General features: G+C 46.9%; 2 protein-coding genes across 2 annotated transcripts; both read right to left on the bottom strand.

The window, feature by feature from the left end:
* Window positions 1-86: 86 nt before the first annotated feature.
* LOC135817553 (FAD synthase-like) lies at window positions 87-18,659 on the bottom strand. The gene is made up of 16 exons (XM_065330767.1): window positions 18,426-18,659; window positions 13,001-13,095; window positions 11,534-11,657; window positions 10,636-10,733; window positions 9,917-10,147; window positions 9,605-9,756; window positions 9,128-9,185; window positions 8,641-8,674; window positions 7,930-8,065; window positions 7,241-7,345; window positions 6,007-6,087; window positions 4,648-4,815; window positions 4,338-4,401; window positions 2,030-2,155; window positions 1,474-1,547; window positions 87-1,014 (listed from the first exon to the last, which is right to left on the bottom strand). The coding sequence occupies exons 1-16, from the start codon at window positions 18,463-18,465 to the stop codon at window positions 855-857; spliced, it is 1,746 nt and encodes a 581-aa protein (XP_065186839.1). The 5' UTR covers window positions 18,466-18,659; the 3' UTR covers window positions 87-854.
* Window positions 18,660-19,464: 805 nt separating this feature from the next.
* On the bottom strand, window positions 19,465-25,813 carry LOC135817552 (uncharacterized). Its single transcript, XM_065330766.1, has 6 exons — window positions 25,541-25,813; window positions 23,425-23,760; window positions 22,933-23,159; window positions 22,269-22,356; window positions 21,792-22,010; window positions 19,465-20,771 (listed from the first exon to the last, which is right to left on the bottom strand). Exons 2-6 carry the CDS (start codon window positions 23,746-23,748, stop codon window positions 20,352-20,354), a joined length of 1,278 nt encoding a protein of 425 aa, XP_065186838.1. The 5' UTR covers window positions 23,749-23,760; window positions 25,541-25,813; the 3' UTR covers window positions 19,465-20,351.
* Window positions 25,814-26,048: the final 235 nt, after the last annotated feature.

The raw sequence follows: 26,048 nt of genomic DNA, 5'->3' as shown, positions 1-26,048 counted from the left end.
CACGTGCAACCCCAGAACACACCCTGTCCATGATCCAGTGTCCACACAGACACCATACTTCCTTTCCAAGAACACAGTCATTGCTGTTGAAATCTGATCGTGGGATCACATTTCATCGACTGGAGAGACATTTTAGAGTAAATGAAAAATATCAGTACAAGGCTAGGAATGTAACAAATGAAGCATAAAGACAGCAAGCCAAACAGCAAAGCAATAACAAGGACATTATTGTCAAATTGATAAAACAACGTTGCCAGATAAATAAAGTCCAGCTACCAACGCAGATGTATACTGAAAAATTAATGAAAATGAGTCATTCACCAATAAACCGGTTGTTATTGGCAAGATTAGACAAGGCATGCACAAGTGTTGTTACTTGCAAGAAAACCACCATGTACACGGCGTGAAGCTTGGTACGATCAAGCAAAAGCTCTCAACCAGTCGTAAGAGTTCCAAGTCCAAACTGCCAATCTGAGCACAGCAGCCGTGTCTCATCGATGCATCAGCCCCATAGAAAATCAATCAAGAACATAGCAGCGCGATTGTGTCATACACACACCAACAACAGAAGGAGAACACGCCGTCACGGAATGGTGACGAGGACCAAAGATACAGCGATTTCTGCTCATGTATTTCACCGCACGTGCAATTAAATCCTTTCTAGCCAGGATCTGGCACCACTAGCTACTAATAGAAAATAAATAGTTCTAAAAACAACAAGCTGCTCTCAAATGAAATACCGATAGTCAGTGCGCAAGTAAGCGCTTTCCTGTATACGAAACAGCGTACACTACACACACATACTACTGAAGAAACAAATGTTTTAACTCAGCCATGTTGCCAAACTAGGGATATCAAGTGACTGGGGTTTTGCGCTTTACTCGGCCATCTCTCTCCCGATCTCCATTGCTGAGCAGATAGGCTGGCAGGTGAGCTGACTGACGACCATCTTGATTCTCCACATGCAGTGCCGGGTTTGGCTTGGTTGTGGAGCGGCCACCTAATGATGTGTACCTGAGCAGAGACAAACACCAATTTGCAATGTTCCATCATGTTGCGCAACACTGCTACGCATTCAACATTTCCACATTGAGTTGATAAAATGTGTTCGTATACGTAACGCTGTACTTCAGAAGTAGATGTCACAGTCCCTCTCCTGGACGAGTACCTGTCTACACAGCCCTAGAATCGTACAAATGCACAGCGGCTGTGACAATATACAAAACATTACTTTAGGAGCTGCATCTGTGCCTTGAACCTGGAGGAGTGGCGTTCCCATGGATGCGCAAAATTCAGAGTTGAATGCGAACCGTAACAAAAAAGGAGGGAGAAGGGAGAGGAGAGAGGAGAGAGACACAGAGACAGACGGAGAGAGAGAGAGAGAGAGAGAGAGAGAGAGAGAGAGAGAGAGAGAGAGAGAGAGAGAGAGAGAGAGAGAGAGAGAGAGAGAGAGAGAACAAACATACGCCTCACCCCTGGTCATAGAGAGAGCAGTACGACACATTCAGATCACGCAGAAATCGCCACACATCTGAATAGGAGAAGTCCTGCAGAGTACAGGTAGGGTACAACAACACATCAGTGACATCACACAATACGTGTACTTGGGCAAGTAATTTAATACCAGCGCTCTCTCAGCACTAAATTCACCAGTCTACTGAAGCTCAACAGACGAAAGAGAATTCTTCGTGCCACTGTGTAATGCAGGCTAGCTGAGTGGAGAGTTCGATGGCCTTCCCATGTGCTCTGGATGGCAGCTGGTCATCAGGCAGTCAAGTGTCACATCACGTTCACAGGAGAAGTACCACTTCTCATGCAGGGAGCAACCAGCCTTCCTGCAAGCATTGCTCAAGTCTCTATACACAATGTAACAATACACCTGAAATGCACAGCCGCTATTCTGCTTTTGTAAAGCGAAATTGTCAAGAATGCGTGTGCCCGTACTGAACACAATGACTCCAGTGCCCCAGAGCAAATTGGCATGGCAATGGAAATGCTACAACCTGAGAACAAAGCTGTGTAGACATACCAAGATGGGGTTTACACGCATGATCTGCGGCCAATCCTTGTCGGTCATAACAAACGGAGAGAGGTCGGCGGCATACGGATCGGTGCGCCTGGTTCCCATCAACATAGCCTTGATATGAGGGTGGCTCTGCGTGCACACACATAACACACAAACACACGCACACACACACACACACACACACACACACACACACACACACACACACACACACACACACACACACACACATAGCACAGGTATACTTCAGTACATTTGTCGTGACCATGCCAGTGGCACATGGATTTCTGCTCTATTGCCGTACGGTACAATATGTGTTACGCCTTTTGTGCTTTCCTTCACACGTGAGTTGCCCAGTAGTCTACACACATTAATTACACCTTGGCTGTATTCCTCAGCGGCATACAGTCAGCAGATAACACAGCCACATTTACCGGTAAGTCCAGGCGCCACCAAATTGGAGACGTGTCATTGTGACAAATCATGGAGGTTAGCAGGTACATCCGCCTGACAAGTCGTAGCGTAAGGAAAGCCCATATGAGAGGAGAGCCTACGAGAGAAGATAGCCCCGTTTGGCAGGATAGCCCCGGATGAGAGTATCCGCTTTTGTGTGGATTATCGCCGGTCAAATAGAAATCTTTACAGATTCTCTCCTCCTGTTCAGGATTGATGTCTGGAATATTTCATAAGGGTTAGGTTCCAATCACCAACGAATTCCCATGGCTCCAAGGGATAAGGAAAATACTGCCTTTGAGATGCAGGACGCCCACTTTCAATACGCCCATTGCGCAATGACGTAATTTGTACCATTAACACCCCACACAGCCACCCGGGCATGGTCTCCTGGGGTGTTGAACAGTGCATTCCTGATCCCAGCCGCTGAGCATACTCACAAGCATTACTCATAGATTCCATATTTGGCAATGCGCAGTGGGCTCATTCAGTGTGTTGTCTTTTGCCAATTGAGATGATAGATGTTGGATGTTATGGAGATATGGATGCTATAGAGCTGGATCTGCGCCTCTGTGGCGTTCCTAGTAACTTCCTTCGGATGCAGAAATCACAGTGTAACTGAGTATAATGTGAACCGTGATTTTTTTTACAGATTTGAAGCCCCTCAGGTGCATGTAATAGGATCCGACACATAGACAAGCACATAAAACAAAAATAAACAAGTTTTTAGGCCTGTACAGGACAGGGGCTAATGATCTACAGTGTAATGTACTGAGAAAAAGCCAAATCTGCATGTTGAAAATACCCTGAACCAAAGTAAGTGTGTGTGTGTGTGTGTGTGCGCGCGCGCGCACGTGTATGCGTGAGTGTGTGTGTGTGCGTGCGCATGTGTGCGTGTGTGTGCCAGCTAGTTCGGTTGGTGGGTACACTTATGCCTGATAGTGTTGGGTCTGTTGCCAACGGGCTCGGCCACTTGAAGGTGTAATGTTGTACCTGCCACCTTTGTTGGTTCCAGGGTTCATATACTTTCTATTTGAAGTATACATACCTGTTAACCATGGACTGCTTCTGGCTAGATTAACTCTTGTGTAATCAATGGGGCTAGTAAAGCTTATATCAGATCCACTCTGATTTAGCCACCCACACTAGTAGCAAGTATTACCTTCACTGGGGGCAGGGGTGACTGCAGTTGGATCCCTGGACGGATACCCTGATGCCGTCAATCCTTTTTCTGCACCTTGTCCTCACCCACTTACTGAGGTGTGGTGAGCCCATAAGTGGGATCATTTTCAAGTCCACCCAGAGTTTTGGGGATTTCAGGGGGTGTCGGCCGTTGGGCGGTTCAATAGCCAATTGAGTCATCTTTCCAAGATTCCTTTTGAGTCTCTCTCCCCTCTCCCGGGGAGACCCACGTGACCAGTTTTGGCAGTGAGTAACAAATACAAGTGTGTGTGTGTGTGTGTGTGTGTGTGTGTGTGTGTGTGTGTGTGTGTGTGTGTGTGTGTGTGTGTGTGTGTGTGTGTGTGTGTGCCTTTACAGTGAAGGTATAAGCAGCCTGCAATAGCCTATAGGTCGTGGAGCTGAGAGGTGGTGTTCCTACAGGAAGGGGCAACAATATATTGCTTACAGTATCTACTCCACCAAGCACAGTACATGTACACAGTACATGCACACAAATCCAACCACACTCACAAATAGCTCAACAGGGAACCTCGCTCAGACTTTAAAACTTAAAAGTCTCTTCAAAGACTCCACAATTCTCTTACAAAGCCAAAGGCCACCTGCCTGATACGGCATACCCCCCTCCCTCACTCTCACACCCCTGCCTGCCATCTGTACACTCATACTCAGAACGAACCTTGAGCTGCCATGCCAATGCATCTTTGTAACTGCCTTCAAACGTTAACAACTCCAAGGTATACCTGGTCAAATACGACACAGAAGACACAAACCACATTCAGCCAGTAAGCACCATAATATGGTGCATGTTGAACAATGCACAGTAGAACTGTCGAATGCAGAATAAATAGCTGGCATGCTTTCCAAGCTTCAATAGACCTGGCCTTGTGTTGTAGTTTAATGGATTCATGGATACACCTGGTAGAAATACATCATGACCAAGCACTCGCACACCAAACAGCAAACAGATTGCACTGGGTAAAACTTACTTCTCCGTACTCTCTTGTATGAAGACCTCTACTTCGGGAAACGGGTCATTGGATCGAATGTAAAGTGCAACCAGCTGATTACTGCTTGAGTGTGTTGATGCGCTGCCACCACTGCTACCACTGCCACCGCTACCGATGGGTGTTGGTGATGACTGCTGATGCAGCTGCCTGAGTTCAAGAAGAGCATACGCACACGCATACACACAAGCACACACGCGGGCACGCACACACACACACACACACACACACACACACACACACGCACACACACACACACGCACACGCACACACCACAGAGAAAGGTTTGGGGTATCACCACAGACCACCGCACGAAGAAAGAATTCACTGTATGCACCCATTACCTATGATACAAGTAGAATAGGAGAATAATCGGTAAATCCCATAAGACCAATCGGTAAAACAAGGAGATATAATTGCCATTATTCCCGTAGCTATGCAGAAGACGTTACTTCAGTAACGTCTGGCGCTAGCCAGGGTCCACACAGCTTTAAGTTGGTGTTTGTGTGTTTGTTTGTTTGTGTCACGGCTGGAGCTATCCCGTATCTGTCCCGTATCTGTGACTACAAAGGCTCAACAGGATTGTACAAAACAGCTGTCCACAATATTTGCGGGCTCCTGTATCTGTCCCGTACCGTACCAATATTCGTCGTATTATGTATACGACTCCCTGATGTAGAGGGAGATTTGGAAAGAAATAGGGAGACGAGGAGGAAACTAAATTAAAATAGACGCCGAATAGGTGATAGGATGCGTCCGCATTAATATTAATTTTTTTCCCATGTATGTACATGACTATATATGAGGGCATGCCATGTTGAACTTTTTTTACAGCATTTTCCGGTAATTTTTATTCAGTTTTTTTTACAGAAAACAGGTACGCGGTTTACCCGTTCAATTTTCTATAATTCGGCCAACGATGGCCCTGAACTGTACATCTGGGAGTCGTACAAACTCGGGTTTGTGTGACTCCACGTCACAGATCTACTCACACGATCAGTACTGTACATGTATGAACTGTTCAAAAAAAAAAAAAAAAAATGGCTTTGGCTCGATTTTGGTGCGGGAGGGCCCGGGAATCTCTATTTTTTTTGGTCTCGCCTTATGTCTTTTTTTTAAAAGGATTTTTTTAAAGACCGGGCCGGGGATGCATGCAGGGCGCGATAGTGCGGGTTCGAATCCCAGGTTATCTCTAAAAAAAAAGGATTTTTTTAAAGAATTTATAACATCCCTATGCTTTTTTTTGTCTAGGTCATCAAGGCAAAAAAGCATAGCGTAGGGCCCTGAGCTTCCAAGCTCTCTCGTTGCGCACATTATGCACAAGCTTAGGTGTTAACTCACCGATGTCTTACAATGCTGAGGAGATGCAGCAACACAGTACAGTCCTTGCCACCATTGAAGCAGAGGCACAGCCCGCCGGATCTGGTGCACAGTACAACACAGTAGAACACAGTGGAGACAATACAGCACAGTGGAACACAGACTCAGTGCATGCACAGCACAGTGGAACACAGTGGAGACAATACAGCACAGTGGAACACAGACTCAGTGCATGCACAGCACAGTGGAACACAGTGGAGACAATACAGCACAGTGGAACACAGACTCAGTGCATGCACAGCACAGTGGAACACAGTGGAGACAATACAGCACAGTGGAACACAGACTCAGTGCATGCACAGCACAGTGGAACACAGTGGAGACAATACAGCACAGTGGAACACAGTGGAGACAATACAGCACAGTTGAACACAGACTCAGTGCATGCACAGCACAGTAGAACACAGTGGAGACAATACAGCACAGTGGAACACAGACTCAGTGCATGCACAGCACAGTGGAACACAGTGGAGACAATACAGCACAGTGGAACACAGACTCAGTGCATGCACAGCACAGTGGAACACAGTGGAGACAATACAGCACAGTGGAACACAGTGGAGACAATACAGCACAGTGGAACACAGACTCAGTGCATGCACAGCACAGTGGAACACAGTGCATGTACATGTACACGCAGAACACTAGCAGAATGGAGAACGCATCACACCATACTGGGTGTTGGCAAGAGTACATAACCCCCAGAGTGTGCAACGCCTGATCCAGCCTGCATAGGGTCTTGGTCGAGCGTAATCGGATCTTCTGATGTCATGCGTACACTCCACACCAGCGCAAGGCCGGTCTCGAGGCAGGGCACCGTTGTTTTTGATCCGAGAGTACCCGCGACTCCCCGGGTTCCCCTCAGATGTGTACGGTATTATGATGCAAAGATCCGATTACGCTCGACCAAGACCCTATGCAGAGCCGGATCAGGCGTTGCACACTCTGGGGGGTTATGTACTCTTGGTGTTGGTGTACGTCCAGGCTAACTCTCACCACTACCATCAATAGGTAAAGACGCATAACCAACTCAATCACATCAGAAAAAATTGAACAGCGATCACTAAGAAGCGGATAAACTCCACGTAACTACATGCACCAGTGACCTGATTCAAGGAAAGATGCATGAACCAAGCCAATCACCATAGCCTGGGCAGCGCATTCACGTCACTGTTCACATAAGGAGAACACTCACCCATAGCGGTTCATGGCCTCCTCGATGATGCACAGAGCATTAGCAATGACCTTGCTGAAGTGCGAGGCGTGCGGAGACCCAGCCAAGTGAATTACCTTATCAACACTGCAACAAGATGGCAGTCAAACGAGCGCACGGATAACTATAGAGGAAGAGGAGAGGCATGGAAGATATTAGGGAGGTTCCGGAGTACGATTTTTCGTGCCAAAATCCGTAGAGGCGCTACGGATTTTTTATACGTCGTTTTTGAGCAGTGAAATGTTCCGGAGTACGGAACTTATGTGTTTGCCGTCATTGCCTAGGTTACGATCGCAAACACGTCACATTCCCGCGCTATGCCTTTGTATTTTGAAAATTTGTACCGAAATCAAAACTTCCCGCGTAAAATCGATGTTTCTCGTACCAAATTTGTACGCGAAAAATCTTTCTGCACCCGATGATGCAAAATCTCCATACGAAACATGGTTCGTGTGAAAGCCAGTCCACACGGATTCTCCGTGCCGAAAAATCGTATGGAGCACGCCTGGAAAAAATCCGTACCGCCCATACGGATTTTGGCACGGAAAATCGTACCCCGAACCTCTCTAATACCTGTACTATTGTACGCAAACTGACACTTGCACCAGTGACGAAAAATAACTGCAATAGTTCAATCCACTCTTTCATATCCGGTTAAAACTGTTTCTCACCTCAAGTGATCTGATCTGGCAAGAGCCGCTCGCTCATGATCAAGAATACTCTGTGACATTATGCCGGGGTCCGAAGACTCAGATATTGACGGTGTACGTGCGGATGACCGGCGCACTGATGTTCCCAGTATGGATGCTGAGAAATCAAACGGACACAAAAGCCAACAGATTAGTGTAGAGCATGCCACAACGGAGACATGGCCATATCCAGGGCAGTTGCCAGTACTGCCACGGACATATCCAAGACAATATGGCATTGCCACACCCAGGACAATACTGTTCCACAATCCGAATTGATGAAGGACATCCTGCCATGTGCACAAATGCACGTCTGTAATAGAGACATCTCTCGATACAGGACAGACATATTTGGTCGCTGAGGCGCACACATACGCAAGAGAAGTTCTGTAGATTAAGTACCGACACATGCACGCCAAGACAACTGACCAGTGACTTCAGTGAAAACAAGAAGATTACGAGTACAGCAGAGGCCAGTAATGGACACATCTTGATCTGCACTAAGTAGATGACTGGGGTTTAGCTGAAATCACATCAGTCACAATCACATTCGAATACTTGGCTATGTCGCATAGAGCAGAACATGTGACAATGGGGCAGTACTTATGCTGTTGACCTGGACACAGAGCATGTTTGCCTACTACGCTCCAACCCTGCCAGATACAATGTGAAATTCAAAACAATGGCACTTACTCTCACATAAATGATGAAGGAGGAGCTGGCGGGCCTAGGGAAAACAACAACGATGACGACGACGACGACAACAACAACAACAACAACAACAATAACAACAACAACAGCAGCAGCAACAGCAACAGCAACAGTAGCCGCAGCAGCAGCAGCAGCAGCAGCAGCAGCAGCAGCAGCAGCAGCAGCAGCAACAAAGAATATGCAAAAAATGTCATGATCCGCAGCCCCATGTCACCAGGCATCCATATGGCAAAAGCACTCTGAGCGGAAATTGAGACATGCTACCAAACCTCTAGCACCCACATGTATCTGTGTGGCACATGCACATTGTCCTCAACAGCAGAGAGTGGTACAATATCTTCACTACTCCCTGCTCATCACCCACCCACCCACGTCACCTTTATAGTACACATAACTAGGGCAATGCCTGTCTCCAGATTGCAATGTTCATTCCCAGAGCATGCAGCACACGGCACATAGCGTACCTTACCTTGTTCAACTTTTCCCGATGTACAGATTCTAAGCGCAGCACAACACACTTCTGTGACCTAATCAAAAAATTCAAAAACAAGTCAACACAAGTACACACAGGTTGAATACAAACCCTGAGACAGAAAATACACGCATGCCTTAACAATACCAAAATGAGAAAGAAATGACCGCTCACAAACACAGACACAAATGCAAAAAAACAATAGCACATGCACACACACACCACACACACCATGTGACGCCCTATCTCCGAAGGCGATGATACGCTTATTGAGTCCCCCCCCCCCACACCCACATATACACCCCCCTCCCCCCCCCCCCCACACCCACATATACACCCCCTCCCCCCCCCCCCCACACCCACATATACACCCCCTCCCCCCCCCCCCACACCCACATATACACCCCCTCCCCCCCCCCCCCCCCCCACACACACATTCATGTCCGTGTGCATGAACGCACGCCGCCCACCTACCCATCTTCCTCAAACTGTGGATAGGAGCCGAGCTGTACATTAGGTAGTATGTCGTTCTGAACTGTCGATAACGTACTGGCTAGCTCTGCTTCCGGTCGCTGAACACTGACTTCAAACAAATGAAACTCACCGGCTGAACTCCTCAGCAAGCTCTACACAACACGAGAAAAGCACACCAGAAACACGCAGTGTGACGGACAGTTGCACGATACCACAGCAAGGCGTGTGTGCCAAGCGACCGCAACTGTGTTCAAGAGACTGCGCTGTGAGAAACTGTGTTACAACTGACAAGTCCTTTCCTGCTGCACTGACCTTGATGCCACGGAAGCCTTCTTTGAGAAAGACAGGCACACCTGGCAGCGCAAACACATTGTGAATTCTAAGTGCTGGGTATGCAACCGGAGCCGATACGTTCACGCTGGCACTGCCCGCTGAATCAGAGCTGTCCCGGCTGCTGCCAGTGGTGGATACTTCTTCTGTGGCTTCGCCGTGAGTGGCAATTGGCCATGAGGGTGGGTAGCAGAGCTTTGTCGATGTTGGCACCTATAAATAGCAAGAACAATGTACAGTGTACATATTGGTTGAAAGAACTCTGCTGAAATCACACACCAGCAGGAGAGATAGTATCATACTGCAGCAGTTGACAATCAAGTACATGTACTGTACATACAAGAAAAGGCCTGAATCAACTCTCAGCAAGAGACTCATACCTGCGTGTGCGTGCATATGTGCGTGGGTGTGAGAACGCGCACGCATGCATATGTGGTGTGTGCAAAACCATACGTGGAAATTTTGATAAAGTCACAAGAACTTGCAATGGCATCGAGGATCAGCTGAGAAGACAAGATGCAAGATCCGGCCTTTGCCCTAGCTGCCTTTCTGAATATATTCCATGATCAAAAGCCGGGATTTAGAGAAAGGCCAAGTTGACGTGGTCGAAAACAACTTGCCCAAAAAATCTCAATTCACTGAGCATCACGCTAAGGTAAGCAGCTAGCCTCATCCAGATACTAGTACATGTAACACAATACCTTGGCCATCTTCCGGCAGCTTTCCAAATCTCCAGCTGAAAACAGGGACAGCAGCTCATCGTGGTTGCAAAGCTGCTCATCAAAGGCATTGGCAATAGCTACAGCAGACAACAAACAGGTAGCCACAACCAAGTAATGAAGTCAAAAGAGAGAAAGCGACGACAAAGCCCACAAGCCGGAAATAGTCTAGATATGTTTACTACCTGTTGAGCTTCAATGAAAGATGCTCACAGAGTGAAACGTGGATGAACGAACAGTCACACTGTCATGAAACATGAATGCATTCAATCACAAATTCCCAGTACTGGAAATCAACCAATTTTCATAAGCATATATGACACACCCTTGATGAATGTTGAAAAAACTCCCATTCGAAAGCAGAACATTTCCATAAAACTAGCTCAGAACAGCTACTTTAAAAGCTGGCATTGCAGTGCTGTACGGTACTCTAATCAGGCTGAACCGAAAAAGTCTTTTGTGTCGGGCAACGAGGACAAAAAGAGCCGGTCGATCGGCTGGCTTTGTTCTTTTTTTCTTTTTTGCTGATACTATACATGCAAGATGTTATATCCATATACACATGTGAACAATACACATCCCAGCTACAAAATGAATGCTCGATAAAGCAGGCATACCGGTACACAATAGGCATTCTCAAATGATCAAATCAAAATGATCAATCGATATCATTCACAGCCAGGCAAGGACTTAGTTTCGGCACACCGAAGTGAAGAGCAGAAAACTACATGTATTCAGGACTCGCATACTCAGGTCGCAAGGCGGCTCTGTGTACAGCTACACAACATCCTTCTAGTTTGGCTGTGCTGGGTAGGTACTGTAAACTGAGTAGAGAACATGACATGATATAATATATGGCATATACTAGTATGCAGTGTACCTTCCAGTGTGACATCATCATGTGTTGGGCCTATGCCACCACACGTAAAAACGTGCGTGAACGACTGCGAGAAGAGACGAACCTCGGCTTCGATTGCCGACACGGAGTCTCCCACCACCACAACCTAGAGTCCAAGGACAGCACAAAGTAAGAAACGTGTTTGCTTGGATATGCCACACATTGCGTACACTTTGCCTCAGCAAGTGCTATCTCAACTGTGTCCCAAGAGGGGATCTTGATTCTATAGCTGTATTTTTGACGATTTTTCGGGAATAAAAATATTGTTGCGGGGAATGTGCACAGCATTCAGTGCTCGCTCGGGTCACCATCTGCAAAAGAATAGCCCAAGCATGCTTACGGTAAATAATATTTGCAAACTTCAAGCAAATTCCACGGCTCGCGTGAGACTCAGTCGGACTGCGTTTTTCGCATCTGCAGGAACACCACGACGCTACCCAAGCTTAGCCCATCGAAAAATTGAACTGTAGAATACATGTAGTTAAATTGTGCACTGGACGTGCTATTCTTTTGCACCCCTTTCCCGTCTGTTCATGAAGACGAGACAGATCTCTGGTAATGCTTGGCGAGGCAATCCAGTGGACTGGTTGACCTGAGCTATGAATCATCTCCCAAGCTCACACTCATGCAGTCGGTGGCGATATTTACAAGGATAGAGACAGAGAATTAAGCTATCCTGCAAGGTGTGCAAGTACAAGTCTCCTCCTCACTGGTATGGATGACGGCCTTTTCTTCTCCGGAGACTTTCAATCATAGTGCAGCCATATGCAGGGTTCTAGCCAGGAACAAATTGTAGGGGGTAGGGGAGGTACTAGTAGGTGAAACAAACAGTTCACCCATTTCTTCCATGTTCCTTTATTGCTTTGTCACAAAAAAATGCAACGTACGGATGCCCAGTCCCCACCCCCCTCTGGCTAGAACCCTGATACGTCCCTAACAGGAATGAGGTCACGTTGGGCAACTGCCACAATGCATGTATGTATGTTACTGTATTGTTGGATTGTGTACAGGGACACAGAAGAATTTTTGTTCATATCCACAAAAAACGTCACTCAGCTGTATATGTATGGGGTCATAACTTATACCCGTACCAGTACATCAAGCACATACACATGCATCTTACATGGATCTTACATGCATCTTACATGGATCTTACATGCATCTTACATGGATCTTACATGCATCTTACATGGATCTTACATGCACATCTTACATGGATCTCACATGGATCTTACATGGATCTTACATGGATCTCATACGGATCTTACATGGATGCATAAGCAATAGACCCGTGAGGCAAATAGTCTGTGCAGCCACTACATACAGTCATGGTACAAACAAGGCAAAATTACATTAGCATTCTTGGGCTTGTCGGATATCCGACGTGCTCCGACAAGAAACATACCGGTACGAGAGAACAATGAGGAAACGCATGTCTACACTACTGACCTTCCGGACATCAATCCCTAAATTCCACAACTGCCGGCAGAGGTACTGGGAATTGACGTCGACCACATGACCTCGCAGGATCTCATCACCAATGACTGCACGGCAAAGACACAGCACACGGCAAGACACAGCACACGGCAGAACACACGTGTTGACATTCATGAACATAATGCACACATGCACGGACGTACGTACGCACACCATATGCCATGTATACGCCCGTCGCAAGAGAAGCACGCAATTCTGCAAATGCACTGGATGTGCACCCACAGATAGCGGATATGATTCTGAATGAAACGGACTAAGACAAATAACTGTCTAATCCACACAACTGGCGAAGCCATGTGAATCGACCCCCTATGCACACCTGGTCTACACCACACGGAGCACATTGGAAAAGGACGGCCAAGACAGTTAGCTATGTGTGGTGTATGCACATCACAGACCCAGTAATGCCTACTGTGTGGTGCACATCTTGATTACACGTAGGTCGCGCCTTGCAGGCTGCGCAGCCGTAGTGTAGGTTCATGTTATTTTATTTGTGATCTTTTGTATTCTTTGATTTCATGTTTTTGTTGTAAGTCAGTTCGATACCAAGTAAACTCGAGTCCGGCTGTGTTGTTGTGTGCTCATGTTTGCTTTTGGGTAGAAACATAACATTGGCGACGAAGATGGGATCTTTTTTTGCCTTAAAGGAACTACCGCTCAACTGATGCTGCAACCAGATGCTAAGCCGAAATTCCTCCGTGCTCGTCAGTTACCCTTGTCGCTAAAAGCCCAAGTGTGAGCTGAAATTTGACGAATGGAAGCGGCTGGAATAGTGTCTCGTGTCGATTGGAGTGACTGGGCCACACCAGTTGTGCCCGTTCCGAAACCTAATGGCACCGTTCGACTATGTGGTGACTTCAAGGTCACCGTCAACCCGCAGTTGCGAGTGGACCAACACCCGCTCCCACTCATCGACGACATATTCGCTTCATTGTCGGGTGGTCAGAGATTCACGAAGCTCGATTTGAAAGCAGCATATACTCAGATGGAGGTAGCAGAAGAGTCACGCCCAATGCTAACGCTGAACACGCACTTGGGACTGTACCGACTCAATCGACTAGCGTATGGCATTGCATCAGCACCAGCTTTGTGGCAGCGTGCCATGGACCAGCTGCTGGGAGACCTGTCACCAGTTGAATGCACCATCGATGATGTCATTCTGACTGGAGAGGATGACGACCAGCATCTGAAGACCCTGAGAGCTGTCCTCAAATGCCTGGCCGATGCTGGACTCCGGGTGAACCCCAGCAAATGTGAGTTTTTCAAGGAGCAAGTTCAGTATTGCAGACACACTATCAGCGCCCAAGGTCTACACCAGTTGTCATCCAAGATTGATGCAGTGGGCGAAGCATTGCCACCTAAGAACGTCTCCGAAGTCAGAAGCTTCATTGGTCTGGTGACGTATTATCAGCGGTTCTTGCCAGATATGGCAACGGTCCTCAGCCCGATCACAGCATTGTTACAGAAGAATCAGCCGTTCCAGTGGACCGCGGAATGCCAAGATACCTTTGTGAGAATCAAACAACTCATGGCTTCGGACCAAGTGCTCATGCACTACAATGCAAGTCTTCCGTTTCGTCTTGCAACCGATGCATCGCCATATGGGTTGGGTGCAGTATTGTCACATGTGTTGCCTGATGGTGAGGAGCGACCTGTTGCATTTGCGTCCAGGAAGCTATCAGCTACGGAACAGCGGTACTCGCAGATCGACAAGGAAGCGTTGGGCATTGTCTGGGGAGTCAAGAAATTCCACAACTATGTCTATGTCTGTGCATTTCGAGCTGCTGACAGATCATCAGCCACTGGTATCGATTTTCAGCCCTTCGAAAGGATTGCCGGTATTGACTGCGGCCCGGCTACAGCGCTACGCTATGTTTCTTGCAGGACATCAGTATACGATTCTCTATCGGCGGACTCGGGATCACTGCAATGCAGATGGCTTATCCCGTCTTCCAGTCGGCGCACCAACCCGTGACGCTGGTGACGACGCGGTCGAGGTTTTCTACACGTCGCTCACAGATCCACTGCCAGTCACAGCCAGACAGATTCGTGATAATACACGTCGAGACCCTCTGTTGTCCGAAGTGCTACGATATGTGGAGACTGGCTGGCCAGCAGCCTGTCCGAAGCCCAGTTTGCAACCATACTTTAATCGCCGTAACGAGCTCAGTCTAAGTATGGAATGTCTCTTGTGGGGCAATCGTGTCGTTGTGCCATCAGCCCATCATGCGGAGATTCTAGCAGAGTTGCACAGCGGACATCCCGGCATTGTTCGCATGAAGTCTCGCCCGCAGCCACATATGGTGGCCCCAGATTGACGCTGCTCTGGAGCAGACGGTCAAAGCCTGTCTTGGCTGTCAGCAAGCACAACATCTCCCGCAGAAGGCCCCTCTGCACCCATGGGTTTGGCCCAGTAGACCATGGAAGCGCATCCACATAGACGTCCTTGGCCCACTAAGAGGACACATGTGGCTGGTCATTGTGGATGGACACTCGAAGTGGCCGGAAGTCTTGCCATTTCGATCCACCACAGCTCAGGCAACGGTCGCGAGTCTACGCACCGTATGTGCTCGCTACGGCTGTCCTGAGGAGTTGGTCAGCGACAATGGGCCCCAGTTTGTCGCCGCAGAATTTGAAGCGTTACTGCGCGCGAAAGGTATCCGACACCGCACGTCAGCACCATACCACCCTGCCACCAACGGGCTGGCAGAACGGTTTGTCCAGTCCTTCAAACGTGCCATGAAGGCGTTCCGCGATGCGATGCCTTGTCAGGAAGCAGCGGACAAGTTCTTGATCTCCTATCGCAACACGGTCCACCCAACTACCGGCGAAACACCTTCCAACCTATTAATGGGCCGACGCTTGCGCACACGACTAGATCTCCTACGCCCGGATGTACGGACCTGGGTGGCAGCACAGCAAACAGCACAACAGAAATCTTCACCCTCACGCGAAGTACGCATGTTTCAGCTGGGAGAGTCAGTGCTCGCTCAAGAATATCGGAAACCGGACAGGCCAAGTTGGATTCCTGCTACGGTATCTGAGTGTTATGGTACGAGGTCGTATGTAGTGGAGACCGCAGAAGGTGGTAACTGGCGGCGCCATATTGACCAGATTCGACCTGGACATCCCACGTTCACGACTGTGCCGGGGAGAGAGGAGGAGTCGGAAACTGTATTACGACCAGAGAATCCAGTAGAAACGGCACCAGCAACTATTGCAACCAGTGTTGAGTTAGCAGCATACACCGAGACAGAAGCTGAAGCAGAAATCACACCTACTGTGGTGTCATCACCAACGCCTGTTGCACCACTGTCATCCGAAGGAACGCCGGTGGTACCTGCAGTGCGGAGATCGCAACGGGTGTCCAGGCCGCCTTTGCGCTTGAACCTGTGACGTGTATATTTTGTATTTTGTAGCTTCATTATTGCTGCTGTTGAGATGGACAGGTTAGCGCCGCTTGTGTTGCCATGTGGTGTTTTCTTTTAGAACGGTCAACATGCTTTACCCTTTTGTTTGTTGTTAGTTAGTATTGATACAATTACATGGTCATCGTGATTCTGATTGTACCGTGTGCTTTCATTTTAGAAGGGAGGACTGTGGTGCATGCACACCACAGACCCAGTAATGCGTACAGTCAGTATCGCCTATAGCGTTGGTGTTTGATTTTGAGCATTTTATCATTACATGTACAAGCGATATAATACCATGACCGATACTGCATGCAATGTATGCAAGTGGGGTGTCAAACGACTCAGTGCGCCGTGCACATACGCACTACATACATGTACAATGTCATGTAGCTGGCTGTAGCTCCTGACACACAAAATCAGCATTTCCTCACGATGGAGGCATATTTTGGCAACTTGTACGAGCAAAACTCACCAAACAACACTCACTGGACGACAAGTTCTTCACGAAGAAGTAACACCCTGTTCTCCTCTAACATCGCTTGATTTTACATCAATCACTATAACCGATGCAAAAATAATGTAACGAGAGAGCTTGGAAGCTCAGGGCCCTACGCTATGCTTTTTTGCCTTGATGACCTAGACAAAAAAAAAGCATAGGGATGTTATAAATTCTTTAAAAAATTCCTTTTTTTTAGACATAACCTGGGATTCGAACCCGCACTATCGCGCGCCCTGCATTCATCCCCCGATGCACTTCGCATACATACTAATTCTTCCAAGTTGTTTCACATTGTGATCTTGCATTTGAAAGCCCTATTTGAGTTATATGCATTGTGGCCAGCCGTCTTTGATGGCACGGTACGGTAGGGGATAGGGACGGGACAGGTACGATCGAGGGTAATACGACACCGTCTCCCGTACCGTACCGTACCATCAAACACAGCTGGCCACATACAGCTTCCCGCAATATTGAAATAGGGCTTTCAAACGCAAGATAATAACGTAACGCAACTTGGAAGAATGGGTATGAATGCGAAGTGTATGGGGGAATGCATGTAGGGCGATAGTGCTGGTTCGATTCCCAGGATATGCCTGAAAAAAAGGAGAATTGAAAAATTTATAACATCCTATGCTTTTTTGCCGTCAGATACGGATAGCGCCAGGCGTGACACAAACAAACAAACACACAAACAAACACCAAATTAAAGCTGTGTGGACCCTGGCTAGCGCCAGACGTTACTGAAGTAACGTCTTCTGCATAGCTACGGGAATAAAGGTCTTTTGAAACATGAATTTGATCACTATAGGTGATATATTACTATAGACGATTATTACTATACGCGATAACTGTGTATACTTAGTTATGGCAAATGAAAATGAATTTGAGAAATTGATCACTATATCCGGTAAATTACTATCCGCCAACCTTATAGGCGATACAGACTGTACTGTGTAGTGCGCATCTTGATTACACGTAGGTCGCGCCTTGCAGGCTGCGCAGCCGTAGTGTAGGTTAATGTTATTATTTGTGATCTTTTGTATTCTTTGATTTCATGTTTTTGTTGTAAGTCAGTTCGATACCAAGTAAACTCAAGTCCGGTTGTGTTGTCGTGTGCTCATGTTTGCTTTTGGGTAGAAACATAACACTATACACACCCTACACTTGCTGGGGTATCCAGTATAAACAGCACGCTGCTCTGGTAGAAGCAGACACTAGATGCACTGGTGGGGGTAGTGGTACCTTGAAGTGAAATTGGAAGTGAAATTGGAGTTACTTTACCAACCAGCCTCGGCAACTGAGTACTGGGAATCCAGGGCCAACAGACTACCAATAACCTCAATAGTTACCAACCAAGGCTGCATGTTGGGGCGCGTCGAATATCATTCAATTATTAGTGAGAATGTAGAATTTTAAATCCGAAATTCCAAAATTGAGTAATTGATCAAGAATTTCTGAAACCTACCTATTATTCCAGCAGAGCATTGTTCGCTTGATTGCTCCATCGTGTCCTCCACTCAGGTCAGCAAGAAGACCAACACAAAAAAATGAAATGAATGAAACTGTGCTGCACTGTCGCTGCATCATATCAGTGTATGTGTGTAGCTCTCGAGCTCGAGTCTTCAATCTCTCGTTGATCCTCGCCGACCTCGGCCTCCCTGCATGGGCTATGCTGGGTTATGGACTCTTGTCTGTCTTGATGCCACTGGGAAGCAGTCACGTGAAAATCACAATCATCTCAAGTAAACATAGCCCGATTTTTGCTAGCAAAATATCGAAGAATTTTGAAAGGGAAATTGCTGGCAAAACGGAGCAAAATATCGATGTGTTCAATGTAAATTGGGAGATTTTACACTTATACGGTGCACGTGACTCATTTTCGCACAGTTTTACCAACACGTGACTAACTTTTTCTCATTTTTGCCAACACGTGACCCACATTCGGTCAGTTTTGCCACGCGTGACACAAATTTTGGAGCAAAAAGGGAGCAAAATATCGAGTCACATCATCACACACATACAAAAAGTAGTCATTGTGTGCATGTACTATTAATTATCAAGAGTGCATAAACAAGAGTGCATAAACAATGTTTATATGGACTCTTGCTATTATTGTGAAGGACTTCTTTTTGAAAATTTTCTCTGCAGGGATAGCATAAAAAATAAATAATTATTGGCTGTATGCGTACTAGACTTGAGATACATGAATGTGGTTCTCAACGACTTGGCTGGCCTGAGCTGATATGATGGCAGAATGCTGGCCTATGTATCAAAAGCTAGGAAACTACAAACCGCGTTGATCTGGAGAAAGAGCATTCTGAATATTGATTCAAACCAGGGAGCTCCGGGGTACTCCCTGATGCAAACTCCACTCAAATAATTTCAAAAGTACCAAACCTGCTACCAGTATGTGTACAAGGGCCAGGCTAAAAGGTTCCATCCACTAATCAATCAGTCTACATGCGTATTGTATCAAGGGACATTAGTGACTGGGCCAGCCGGAGTCCACAACACACTCTTATAATAATCGGAGAGCTGGAACGCACATGCGACAGCATACTCGTCTACACAAAAGCCATTGTGTTTATGTATAAAACGAATTCACAAAAACAAAGTACAAGCTATCTAGTCTGGGTCGGTGCGCTTGATATGGCCAACAGGAAACTGCATCACGCGGCTTGCAGGGACGCAGGGAACATCGAGCAAACACTTCATTCAACAGATCAAACAAACACGGAAAACAGGCAAACCACTGGTACTAGCAGTCGGCTGGGTCAGAGGCCAATGTCAATAACAGAAAGATGAGGTCACAACACCAGATTTGGGTAGGGTCACGTCGATGTGGATCAAAAACAGACAATGAAAGAGGGAATACAGACAAAACAGAATAAGGTACCATAGGAGTAGAGGCCAGTACAAGGATGCAATTGCAAGGATACAATTGGTCGGTTTTCAGTTAACTCTACCGATAGCATACGGGTGAGAGGATAACGATGTCGTACGAGTGAGAGGATAAGGTAAGGTGATGATACATAAGCAAAGAAAGGGAGGAAAGAGCGAGAGCTGTCACCGGGGTATCTTTCACATACAGTGCTGAAACACATACTATATTAACACAAGCGCAGAAGCCTGCCCAGCGCTTGGTAAGTAGAGCTTTAAAAAATATGCATAGCTCCTGTCAGCTCCTGCATGCGACACCAGTACGGCCATCAGTCACGGACGCTACAATATAATATTGTACTCAACAAGCCTGCGAGGTGCCATCAGTGGGTGAAACAAACGACGCGGCGATGGTGAAACTAGGAGAATAAGTATAGCATTGTTCTGTTGTTACTGTATCTGAGACCGTGGTGCGAGTGGTGGCGTTTTCCACGATGAATATGCTCAACACTCAAAGCTCTCTCTTCAGCAAATCCTGGCACTGAGCACTGCCAATGATGGTCTTGGCTGTTTCAGATTTGTGTGCTGCATCTGCAAGGTTGAACCATTTCCATTGCTTCTCGCCACCGCTTTCATTTTTCTCTTGTACGGCTGGCAGGGAGTCGTCTCGCCAGATGAAGAAGCGCTCCATGGAAACGAGACTGTTTGGCCGCAGGATATCCACGAACGGTGCGTCCGCCCTGCACGCTGTCCATTCCATGCCGGTTTCGGCCTTCAGCTCACGAGCGGCACACTCCCACGGCTTCTCAAACTCGCCCTGGCCGGGATGGCAGAAGTTGCCCTTGGGTAAGGTCCAGGGTCGTGTCAGGTCTTCAATAACCGTGCCCGGTGGCAGGGAGCGGCGACGTGCTGCCTCCTCTTCGGCACACTCCTGTGGTGACAAGGAACATGGGCAAAGTACTAGTATCAAGTAAGGGGCCGTCCAAGGTTACCAATAATATTTTCAAAACGAAAAGTTTTCGTTTGAGGGTGGGTGGATTTGATGGAGTTTCGTTTTGAAAATAATTATTGAATACAGATGGAGAATATCTAGTTACTTCTGGGTGTCGAAAATTGACATCAATATTTTATTGGAATTCGTTTTACGTGCAGAAAAGGTGGGTGGGTGGGGGCTGAAAAATACTAAAACTTTTCATCGGTAACCCCGGACGGCCCCGAATGCAAACTGGTTCTTGACACAGGATTTCCAACCTCATCGCTTTATACTGAGATATACATGAAGTACATTTTCTTTCCTTTTTCACAACAACAGAAAAAGATGGGAGACCATGTACTGGAAGTATGCATATCCCGATGGTCTTCTAATACCAGTATGATGACATGGTTAGATAACCTGTTGACATGCAAAGGAAAGCAGAGTTGATGATGCAGCGGTCTACTTCGAAGTACACAAGGCAACGCGTGCTGGTAAAGAATCCGCAGGCCGAGTCAGTGGTAGACAGTGCATCTGCAGTACACAGCCTACAGTCTCTGTGGTCTAAACACACAGTACAATGGCAATATCTCCAGTACTACATGTCTTAGCCTACGAGAAGACCCAGAGTTCGGAGCTGAAATACCCGCCCCGCACTGCACTAGTCAGACATGATCTCCAGTAGATTCCAGGTTTCACTACTACGTAGGCGCCAGAAACAAGTCACCACTTAGAAGACCCAGAGAACCGAAAGTACGTACCATGTAAATAAGTGCGCTTTACAGGCTACAGCACATGTATGGGTATTTGCAGAGATTCAGACGGTACTGGGATGTAGGGTAGGTGCTGGCATGCATTCCACAGGCTGAAGAAAGGTTGTAAGACCTGCTACACATGCATAACTTACCTGCACGCGCTAACACGCCAACACGCACACATACACATAGTCACACACACACACGTGCGTGCACACTGTACCTGCAGCTGTCGTAGGATGGCATTAGATGGTGGCTGGTTGGCGAATAAGCTGTTCCATGACTCCTTATAATGCTGCTGCTTGCTGGAGGAGTTATAGAAGAGGCAGCGCATGCTAGTCGCCGACATGTCTGCAAGTGAATCCAACTCATAGTCAGTCCACATGTTTAAGCCGCGGATGATCTCGTCCACAGAATGCTTTTGCTGGCCACGCGCCAGTGACTGGTGAATGGGTACAACACAGATAAGCACATAAACAACCAATCAGTACATGGAATACTTAAAAAAAGTTAATAGTCACTTTCTACTCTTGCTAAGATCTAAGACAGGATGGCCCCTACAATCTGTACGTTGCCTCGACTACTTATCCAACATGTCCACTCTTAATTACCGGTAACTGCCCTTGCCACGGTCTTGCATTTGAGCATGGTCTGTGTTTAGTGGAACTGCGGCAAGTGAACATAATCGTACTACACTCACATTCAGGACAGAGTACAGCTTTGTCTTGACAGAAACCAGTGCCTGAGAGTTGCTGCCGCGTTTGAGAACAATTTGACTTGTGCCGTCACTACAAGGCGGTGGGACAAAAGAGAGCAGCAGCAGCAGCAATTAGTCACTCAAACTGGCAATTTCTCAAGATGCAAAAACTCCACTGCAGCAACCCTTACTTCCATACACCTTCAGCAATGGGGGAGAGACACAGACTACACAGAGATTATATTATATGTGGCAAATATGAACACTCTGGCCAGAAGTGGGAAGCCTGTGAGAAACATCATGATTGTACATAGCACACCAATAATGTAGAACCATGCTCACTGGAGATGCTTCAATCTCCTAGGCCATTTAAATATTCTCACACAGCGCACCAAGGTCTGTTCCCTGAATATATTTACACCGTCAATTCGTGTGGACTTATCCGTCATCCCCACGGCAAAGCAACAGGTCTCTAATTGGCATACTTGAAGTACTTATATTACTATAGTACAGTGTTGCTCAATGAAATCCAGTCGCGTCACTCAAGTACACGATGGGCGTTGCGCAGCTCTAGACCTGCAAACACCGGGCTGCGAGATGGTCCAAGGCGCAAGCTTGAGTGACGCGACTGAATTACATTGAGCAGCACTGTAAGTTAATTGCTTACGTGCATTTGCGCAGCGTGGCAACACCACAGCTGATCAGAACTGGCTTTGGATCTCTGACAATACAGGTGCAGAACTCCGGGACAAGGAACGCCTTTCCCTTCTTGGTGCTATGGCGGCGATACGTCAAACCGATAATACAGCTACCCTCAGACAGCGGGCGACATGTGCCGCCACTGCCGACACAAATCACAAGGTCTGCATCTTCCCTGCTTGTACCAGCAGGTACCTACAGCAAACGGGACAGGAATATAATGCAATCAGGTCACACGGATCAGTGGATGTTCTAATGTTCAAAAATGACACCTTGTAGCGAGTAGATTTCGTTTAAAACGAACCAGATCTCGGCCGCATATAAACCAAGCGCACTAATGCGGTCATGGGCCATATAACAGTCATGAAGTGTCGCTTGCATGGATTAATTCTCCTGCAAAGTGTTGTTCGTTGTATCAGGAGTCACTGTACGAGTACTGCAAACTACTCTTGGCACTCACCTGTCGGCGCTGGCAATGCAGGCGAATGGAAAAGTCTCCGTCTCCAACCAGGGCGATGCCCGTGTCCGTCCACACCTGTCCAACATGGAAACATTCCAAGTCAGAGGCGTGCAGGCGAGGTGCATTGCTTGGACTGGAGGATGTGTGAGAGCGACTGAACCAATTCTTATCATCCTCGTACGAAAAGGATCGCGGTGACGACAGAGACTTTGGCGACTTGCTACATGGGTCTCGGAGCCGGTTGGCTGGGGTACGTGGCTGCGCTGGAATTTCACGAGGCGCAGTTTGCGGGATGCTCTTGGCGTTGGGGGATGCAGCAGCCATTGATGAAATAAACTGCAGGTAGGAAGGAAGAGCATCGTGTATATGAGGATTAGCTTAGCCCAGTAGAAGGAATTTGAAGAGTGTACTGTCGCTGTATTTAAGATTGAATAATATGGTGGTGAAGACACACTTGTCCACGCAGAGCTTTCCTTCTCACCACCAGCATCAGTTTGTGCATGGCGCCTGGTTGATGCAAGTCTATTGATATTTGACATAGCGGAGTGGTGCATCAGGTAATGCTTGGCGCATAGGAGATGACACAGCTAGGTCTTGGCTCGGCTGCGACATACTTTTCGTCCCCAATGAACTCATCAGGCAATCTTCTTACAGCTGCAGGGGAGTCCTAAATTCATTCTCCTGAGTAAAACCCCATCCGAAGACGTCCAAAAAGAAGATTGCCTAATGAGTCCAGCGGGGACAAAACATACGTCGCAATTGAGCCCAACCGTACCTGTGTCATCATCTTCTATGCGTCAAGTGCTAACTGGTGTACCAGTCCGCTATGTCAAATACCACCAGCCGGGCGCCATGCGTGGATTGGATGTGGTGGTAGAAGGAGAGCTTTACGCCATAGTGTAACTTTGCCTGTCCCCACAGAATACCGCGGACAAAATCTTAAAATTATGCACATAATTATGCGGCCGAAAACAGGTTACTAGTATTTGAACATCCTCGGCAATGTTGTACATCTCTAATTCAAGAATTTTCTAGTTGTAATGTATGCACAGTGCATTCTGTTTCTGGTATACCCGCTTTCTCGGTTGGCTCTCGCAGCCTTTGGTCAACCCTTAATTAAAAATCAATCAATCAATTAATCTAAAAAGGCGACGTGGAGACCATCATCTTAATAATGCAGTGAATAAAACTATACGTACACTCATATCACAACCATAGCAACGAATAAAGTATTCCAGAATGTTTTCTTGTCACAATTATCAATGGAATTCGTGACTAAAGGGAATGATCAAACTACAATAGCACAGGCATGTACATTGTCACACTGCACTTGCTGAATTTCCTATCATTTCTCACCTGTATAGTTTTTATTACCAGTGCTATTTTCTTACTATTCTTGTATCCTCGTTTTTTTCACTCCAAGGCTGTGTTTACATGAGAATTTTCAACCCGGGTCGAGTTCAGCCCGGGCTGAAAGTCTGTACGATAGACAAAATAGGCGAGCGTTTACATGAAGACAGTTGACCCGGGTCAAATACTGATATGCCACCAAAAGTCCACTCCTAGAGTCCTGTATGGTCACGTGAATACTTTTGTGCGAAATTTGCATATGCAGTGCTATTCAAACCTGGCGCGAGTTACGCACAGAAGTACGATTTTCTCGCCCCGGGTTGATTTCAACCCACCCCTTGGGGGGCGGGGGAGGGTTGAAATCAACCCGGGGCGAAATTTCAACCCGGGTCAAGCGCAATGCGTCATGTAAATGCGCCATTCATTTTGTGTACGTGGCGGGTTAAAATCTAACCCGGGTTGAAAGCTCTCATGTAAACGCAGCCCAAGTGTACAAATCCTATATGGCCTATTGTAGTTTCATCATTCCCTTTCGTCACGAATTCCATTGATAATTGTGACAAGAAAACGTTCTGGAATACTTTATTCGTTGCTAGGATTGTGATACGAGTGCGCATATAGTTATTCATTGCATAATCAATTAATCAATCAATCTTGGTAGAGGTCAATGAGGAGGGAATGAGGAGAGACACAATTCTACAGATGATTGTGCACCAGTGATTTACTGGAGGTAACATATTAGCAATACCGACACGTCATATCTCACCTTCAGGTACAAAACGTCTGAAAAGTGTTGAGAAATATTTCCCCGAGTTGACAAATGAGGTCAAGTAATGTGGATTACCTCGAGGTGGAGAGAAACCAAGATTGCATTTGGGTTTGGTGCAGCAAAACAAAACGGCGCCTTATTGTTTTTGTCTTCAGGCAATCTAGAAACGGATAGGTACCAGGTAGTAAAGACCGAGCTTCGTCAATGCAAGCCCAACTGGGCTACAATTCCAATAAAGACCAAAACGAACAATCACATTGTTTTTTTAGATTCGCTGTCAACCATGGTCAACGTGGTCAATCTGATCTGGTACGAACGACGTACATGCTCCCTGTCCTACACGTAGATCTACACAGACTCATGCTCAGTAGATCAGTGCACATGTCTACGTAGATCTACGTACCGTCCTTGCGACGTCACTGGCGGCACTTTTTGGTGTGGCTTTTTTACACAAAATTTTATCAGCTGTTATATATTTTTTGGTGCTTTCTTCAAAAAGTGTTCT

The sequence above is a fragment of the Sycon ciliatum genome, chromosome 5, assembly GCF_964019385.1.
Source record: "Sycon ciliatum chromosome 5, ocSycCili1.1, whole genome shotgun sequence".
NCBI lineage: Eukaryota > Metazoa > Porifera > Calcarea > Leucosolenida > Sycettidae > Sycon > Sycon ciliatum.
Note: the sequence above shows the minus strand (reverse complement) of the source record. Positions and strands in the feature narration are given on the sequence as shown.

Coding starts and splice junctions, on each gene's coding strand:
- LOC135817553 (XM_065330767.1), bottom strand. CDS start 18,465: ATGGAGCAATCAAGCGAACAATGCTCTGCTGGAATAATAG. Junction 11,658..13,000: donor TAGGGATTGATGTCCGGAAG/GTCAGTAGTGTA, acceptor CTTGGACTCTAG/GTTGTGGTGGTGGGAGACTC. Junction 10,734..11,533: donor TGATGATGTCACACTGGAAG/GTACACTGCATA, acceptor TGTCTGCTGTAG/CTATTGCCAATGCCTTTGAT.
- LOC135817552 (XM_065330766.1), bottom strand. CDS start 23,748: ATGGCTGCTGCATCCCCCAACGCCAAGAGCATCCCGCAAACTGCGCCT. Junction 23,160..23,424: donor TGCATTGCCAGCGCCGACAG/GTGAGTGCCAAG, acceptor CGTTTGCTGTAG/GTACCTGCTGGTACAAGCAG. Junction 22,011..22,268: donor AGCTGTACTCTGTCCTGAAT/GTGAGTGTAGTA, acceptor CCCATTCACCAG/TCACTGGCGCGTGGCCAGCA.